General features: G+C 41.1%; 1 protein-coding gene across 1 annotated transcript in view; it reads left to right on the forward strand.

Annotated features, from left to right (window-relative positions):
• prdm15 (PR domain containing 15) overlaps positions 1-6,954 on the forward strand; it is a 16,020-nt gene extending 9,066 nt beyond the window's left edge. Inside the window, exons 13-17 of the mRNA XM_010793736.1 lie at positions 324-409; positions 1,698-1,873; positions 1,968-2,045; positions 4,121-4,315; positions 5,077-6,954. Of these exons, the coding sequence (XP_010792038.1) occupies positions 324-409; positions 1,698-1,873; positions 1,968-2,045; positions 4,121-4,315; positions 5,077-5,568 (1,027 nt within the window). The 3' untranslated portion in view covers positions 5,569-6,954. The remainder of the gene's footprint in view (positions 1-323; positions 410-1,697; positions 1,874-1,967; positions 2,046-4,120; positions 4,316-5,076) is intronic.
• The last annotated feature ends 435 nt before the right edge of the window (positions 6,955-7,389 follow it).

Genomic DNA, 7,389 nt, shown 5'->3' on the forward strand with positions numbered 1-7,389 from the left:
GGCGGGGGAGGATGAAGCCGCTGATGCTGACAAACTAAGGACCTGGTTGAGAGATGGGACTGAAAGCCCAGACAGAGCTGTGCCAGTGATGCCAAGGTTGTCGGAGAGGCATTTCAGGAGGACTGTATCAGAAACGGTGTCAAAGGCCGCAGAGAGGTCGAGGAGGATGAGAATACTGATTTGTCCGGAGTCAGCAGCGAGAAGGAGGTCATTAGTGATCTTGAGGATGGCGGTCTCTGTGCTGTGATGTGCTCTGTAGGCTGACTGTAGGGGTTCGTAGAGCTCATGGTTGGACAGATGTGACTTTTTGACATTCTGCCTGCAGGTATAAAGGACTTCATGTGTGAGCTGTGTGGAAAGACGTTCAGTGAGAGGACGACTCTGGAGACGCACAAACTCATCCACACAGGCAAGTCCTCACACCCTGCTGCTCCACTCACTACACTGTTCTCCACATGGAACCACATGGAGGGGTTAGGGTTGGACAAGAACTAGTGAATGCGGCCAGAAAAAAAACATTTTAATGTGAGACAGTTGAAGGCTGGAATAAGGATTGGTTGGGAACAGACGGTATGCTATATTATTATCTCCATGCTATATTATTATCTCCATGCTTGTGAAGTTTGAGGCCCAGAAACTATATAGTATAGTACATTAATTATTCTGATCAAAAATATTTGTATTACGTTTCGACAATGCATAAGTAACGTTTGTCATTTAGAAGTGGAAAGCAAAATATATGCATACAAATGAGACAATGGTACTGATTGATGGACAAAGATAAAAAATAGTTGCAAAGAACACCAACAAACAATAACAACTAAAGTAATCCCCTACAGTCACTGCCAGTGAGCCTCATACACACGATTATTTACAAGTAATATATATGTATGTAATACATATGCATATACATACATGCAGCAAATACCTAATAATCATACACATCTACTGTATACATACACACATACATACGTATGCTGCAGATAAGCTATACCAATAGCAGATCGTCTTACAGAGTGTGGAATGCATTTTTTTTAAAAGGTTCCCAGGCTTCCTGAAATGTCCAGAGTATAGAAGTGAATATCTGATCAAGTTTCATGCAGGACATAACGTCCTTCAACCACTGTGAGTGAGTGGGCGGGACACTGTCCCTCCACTTAAGCAGGACGGCTCAACCAGCTAGGAGGAGAGCAAAGGACAGATCGCTGGCGTTCTGCGGTTAAATGCATCTCCTTTCCTATAACCCCAAATACATAGTACATCAATTATTAGAAATGAACTATCTAAACAGTATTGTTTTATGTGTTCATAAATTATTCGTATTTTGCAAGTTTGGGGAATATGTCTTAAGATTATTATGGTGTGTGTGTGTGTGTGTGTGTGTGTGTGTGTGTGTGTGTGTGTGTGTGTGTGTGTGTGTGTGTGTGTGTGTGTGTGTGTGTGTGTGTGTGTGTGTGTGTGTGTGTGTGTGTGTGTGTGTGTGTGTGTGTGTGTGTGTGTGTGTGTGTGATTCTCTTTGGGTAGATAACTCCACCCACATCCCCAACATGTATTAGATATGTCTTTAGTCACAAAGCAAATGTTAATTTCTCCATTACAAAATGCATCACATTAAGTGTAAAGGTCATTCTAGGGTCAGAATAGTAAATTAGATGAACAGCAGAGACTGACCCCCCCCCCCCCCCCCCTCTCTGCAGTGGGGAAGACGTGGACGTGTGCGACCTGTGATAAGAAGTACCTGACTGAGTACATGCTGCAGAAGCACGTCCACCTGACCCACGAGAAGGTGGAGGCCCAGTCGTGTCACCTCTGTGGGACCAAGGTCTCCACCCGCGCCTCCATGAACCGACACCTGCGGCGCAAACACCCCGAGGTGAGTCACAGCGGGAAAATAATCCCCCCCCCCCCCCGAGGAGGCCATCTGCTGGTATTCCCTCCTGAATGTGCTTGTTCTCCTGGTGCTGCAGGTGGTGTCTGTGAGGATGGATGAGTTCGATGATCTCCAGGAGCCCTCCACCATCGGCGACTCCATCTGTATCGTGCAGGTCAGATCACATCAGCTTGATCAGAATCAAGTGACAATGTGTTTGATTTCAAATTCTTTGTTTTCTAACTTGTTTCTGATCCAAAGATCTGAAAAGTAAACATACAAAGTTTCCATATTTTCATACTTTTGGGTCTTCTGCTGCAGCGATAATGAAACACTTCTAGTACGCGTGCACATCTTAAATACCAATACAGAAACAATTGACTACATCAAAACAATAAATACAGCAGACAAAGTCAAAAGAAAACCCTGCATAGTCTTGTATATGAACAACTAAGGGGAGAGGAAACAATATCAATAAATGAATCAAGGTACGATGGTCTAGGACCTGGCCTTGATTATATTTAGTTGAGTATATACTAAACACTACATTACCGTAGAAGCAGAGGCCTTACAGGCAGGCAACTCTTTAGAATTGTGTAGGGTTCTAAAATTTATTTGTATAACTTTCCAGTTCTAAACTCCCTCCAGATATTAAAATGGATAAACTTTTGCATAGTTTACATATCTGAATCTGATGCTGAAATGATGTTGAGGTCTTGTACATCGCTGGTTTCCAACCGAGGGGTCGAACAAGCTATGTAGCAGCTACAGTATGTGTGAGGAGAAGTGAATAAAACAGTCTGTCTTAGAGTTGAAGTGCTGTTTTTTTAAATAAAAGCCTCTCATTGTAAGGGCACTGTAAGCACCTGAACGTAGACGTCGATAGTAGGGCTGCTCAATTATGGCGAAAATCATAATCTCGATTATTTGGGTCAATAATTATAATTATTCATTGACTTTGAAAACATCCATTTATTGTATTTTAAAACAAATACAAATAATAATTTGAACTTTTTAACTGTTGAATTATACGGTCAGGGTAATCAACTGAAAAACCAACACAAAATAAAATAAAATAAATTATACATTCACATCTACATTTAAATAAATAATATCAAAATAATAAATACCAATAAACAAGATCAACAAACATGTTGCAGTGCACTGTCACAACCTGAAAACTCCTTAACATATAGCTAACATTTTGGTAAAACATATTCAACATATTCCACTCAGTTAAACATTAAAGGCTGGCCCACCGTCATGGTCCAGAAGTAACAGGAAATAAATGTTTTGGCCACCATGGCAAATGCTGGTAGGGCTGCTCATGTCATCTCTTAAAGATTTTTTGCTAGAAAATAGGGCTGCTCGATTATGGCAAAAATCATAATCTCGATTATTTGGGTCAATAATTGATATCACGATTATTAAAAAACGATTATCCATTTAATTTGAAAACATCAATTTATTAGAGAACATTTTTTTGAACAGTATGTTTTTAACAGTTGATTACCCTGAACTTTAAGTATAACTCAACTTAAAAACCAATAAATAAATAAATAAAATAATCGTTATATTTCGATTACGTTGTTTTCGTATTCGTTGCAAGCCATAATCGTAATTGCGATTTAAAATACGATTAATTGAACAGCCCTAGTCTATAGTCACAGAAGTTAAGCAATGAAAAGAATATCAAATGTCACTTAGTCAGGGGTCATCACTTTAAGTAATGATAGAAAAAGGCTCTCTTGTTTCTTTTAGCTTAGCATCCTTGCAGGTCAGTACCAAACAGTTGGGCGATGTACACTTTTCCAATAACTCCAGACCATCCAAGAAGTCAACATCCATTTAGAAATATAGATGCAATTTAATACAGACTTTCAAAATCAACCAATGAACCTCACTCAAAGAAATGGTCTGCTCTCCCTCTGGCCACACACTGAAGAATGTTCTTCAAAGAAAGCTGATTTAATACTCACTTTCCACTTTCAAAAAGTATGACATCATCCTTAGCTTCATCAAAGGTCAATCCAAGTTTTGAATCAAACTGATGTATACACTGTATACCTGCACAGCCTTAATTAACTCCTGGTGGTGCAAGGAAGTATGTTTATTGGTCACTAAATATGTAACCATCAGAGTATGAGCAGTGAGTCAGCGTTACCATGACTACCTCTGCGCTTGGTGTTACTCTCCTCCTGTGTGACATGTCTGCAGTAAGATCTAGAATTTGTTCTCCTTCCTCCTCAGGCCTCAGACGGGCTGCCTCAGGAGAGGACCGGCCGGCCCCCCCGGAGGAGGCACAGAGTCCCCGCTGAGCCGGAGCTCTCCGAGTCTGATGAGTACGTGGACTACAACGAGACAAGGCACGAGTCGATCGAGTTCAGCACCGTCATCGTGGGAGACGAGACGGAGACCAGCTCTGCTGTGCAGAGCATCCAGCAGGTACAGGACATGATCACTAACGTTTGTTCTATTGTCACAATAACATGTTGGATATCTATTTATCAAAAGCCACAACAAATGAGCTTGTGCCAGGATACAGCAGCCATGATTTATACTCTGTGTTACTGCCAGCTTCACTTTATATTTGTTGGTTGTGGTCAAAGAAAAGATGCACATTTGAGTAACTAACTTGTAATAAAATGTCCCTCTAAAAGGTTAATAATGAAATAAAACCTGAGGGTTCAATTTAAAAGAAACGGGACATTTGACATATAATGTCCAAACGTCACACTAACATATTAACCATATTTACAATTCAAGATTGAACACACCTTTGCAGCAACAAAACATAAAGAATGAATGCAATAGAACTGCTGAAGGAAATGTCGGAGATAAGTCCTAAAATGCATGTTGTAATATCTACATAGAGTAATGTCATTTTTATTTTTTCAAATAAATGAAAGACCGATGTAGCATCCAGTAACAAGTCATTGACAGTTGTCATGTGTAATGTTGCTATTGCTTACCGTATATTTCTCTGATTCAAAATATATATATATGATATATATAATAACTGTAACTAATGTGGTACAATGCTCTTAGTAGTCTTTAGAAAAACTGGGGAATTGTTTAAATATAAGATAAATATTATATACATACATTTACGTCTTTTGGATGAATTGTGTAAAGTTCCTGTCACGTTGGGACTGAGCAGAATGTCTGACCTCTCTGAACCTGTCTCTGACGTGCTGCTGTTCCAGGTGGTGGTCCTGGCGGACCCCGGCGTTCCGTCAGCCTCCCCCTGCAGCTCGGGGGGGCTGACCAACATCACGGTGACCCCCATCAGCAGCCATCCCCCCGCCCAGTTCACCAGCCTGCAGCCAGTTGCCGTGGGTCACCTGACGGCCGGCGAGCGGCCCCTCAGCCTGGACAGCTCCATCCTCACCGTCACCTTCGACGCGGTCAGCGGCTCCGCCCTGCTCCACAACCGCCCCCCCGAGCTGGTCCCGGAGACGGTGGGACCCGGAGGGGGCTCGCAGTCCGTGGCTCACTTCATCAACGTGACCACGCTGGTCAACCCCCTGGGCCAGCTGGAGGCCTGGAGGCCGGTGCCTGAAGGACAGGTCACCCACATGGGGGAGGGGGCTCAGGGGGGGAGTCAAGAGGCCCAGGGTCAGGGAGAGGGGGGCCGCCCCGTGCAGAGCCAGCCCCCCCCCCATCAGAGCGGCTCCACACAGATGTTCAGCTACTAACAGTGAGGTGCTGGCCGCCTCACTGGGAGCAGCAGATTTTATCAGACTGTACAGAGACCCTCACCCGATGCCTCTCCGCCTGAATGTCACATGGTTTCCCTTTTTATACTGACAGTGGCTGATAATAATGAACATTATAATAAAAAAGAGAAATGGTACATTCAGCCCAAATCACTGACACGCTGATTTACATTTCAAACCAAAGCAACATGTGGAACATTGAAATGCCTTACCAGCTTTCTTAAAAGGTGCATGTTTTCAAGATACATTTGCTGCTTGAAATATGAAAATATACTAACACTTATTCCTAAAGTGTCCCATCCAAATGTTATTTTTGAATGCTGTCAACTGTAATTATTGTGGAACCGCTGGAAAGAATACTGGAGTTTTTGTACTGTTATTTTGTAAACAAAATTCCTCTTTAAATGTTTATTTGATTAGTCTTCATTTCATTTGAGATTGTGTGGAACAGTTCTAACTGCTGCTTACAAGCGGCATGTCACAAGGCACCTGAATCCTGACTGAGCAGGTGTTAATGGAACAGAAAGAAAGAATGAACAAACAGCTGAATCTCTAAAAGATGATTTCTGCAGACATATCCTCCAGAGACATGAATCCGAACAGATCACAGCATCCACAGCAGAATGAAAGCATTCCAATCCATAGTAGGAAAATAAACCGGGCTTCATGGAAGAAATGATTAGACTTTCACACTAAGACTAATGTTTACTAAATAGAAATTCTCTTGTTTTTTATGTGGTACACATTTTTATACTTTATTCTCAAATTTATTTTCTTCACTATTTTGTATTTTAAGAGGAAATGCACAAAACTCTGACGTTGTCTTTATTTTGTAAACTCTGTATTGGGGTGTCATATTTAGTTATGGACTCTATTGGTTTTCTTTTCTATCAGATTCTCGTCACCTGCATCATGATAATCAGAAACCGTTTGATTTCTAAATCAACGCGGCTGACCTGGGTGTTGTCCTCCTGTAAGCAGAGGTTGCTGTTCTGTGAAGCAGATTAAGGTATGAAGCGTGAAGGAATGTTCAACAGACAGATATAAAATGTTTCCTGTGCCAGTCTCATCATGAGATCAGATAATGGCACAGGAAGCTTTAAGAATAAAAGCAGTGGAAGTGAGATCCAGAGACAAACTGTATGCTGACTGGAGTCAAATATTAAAACAAAACTGGTATACTTTTGGTATGTTCACATTTAGAGATGTCAAAAACTGTGGCAACAACACGATGGATAACCTTTAACAGTTTAATATTTAACAAGTACTCCACATTCAGTCCCTACATACTTTTCATATCTAATGTTTAAACGGCTGGTTTTAGAGCAGGGAGAAATGTTTCATCTAGCATGTACCTCCACTGAAAAGAAGGATAAAGTAACAATAGTAATATTGTGGCTTTGTTTTTATGAATATATTTTCATAAATATATGTAGTTGCAGGTTCAGCACTCATCATTGCTCATCATGCTCTACTATGACATGTCCAGTAGATGGTGCTAAAGACATTTCAGAGGGTCAAATGTAACAGTAAGAATAGTTTAAAAATATTCACCATTACTTGAGTAAAATACTTCCAATAGAACTCTTGAACAGTGAAGAAAACCCCCAAATAAAATATAATTTAAAAAAAAAGGTCCAGCACATCGGTGAATCAGCAGCTCAGTATTAATGTAATGGAGATGATTAAAGAGCCATTTCCTGAACATCAGCAGCTGATTTCCAGGGGTCCTTTGTTTGGCCACACACACGCTCAAAGAAGAAACTCAATAAATGGTGCGATAAACCAAACACTTTGGAA

This window comes from Notothenia coriiceps, unplaced genomic scaffold (assembly GCF_000735185.1).
Source record: "Notothenia coriiceps isolate Sejong01 unplaced genomic scaffold, NC01 NC01_scaffold00001944, whole genome shotgun sequence".
NCBI lineage: Eukaryota > Metazoa > Chordata > Actinopteri > Perciformes > Nototheniidae > Notothenia > Notothenia coriiceps.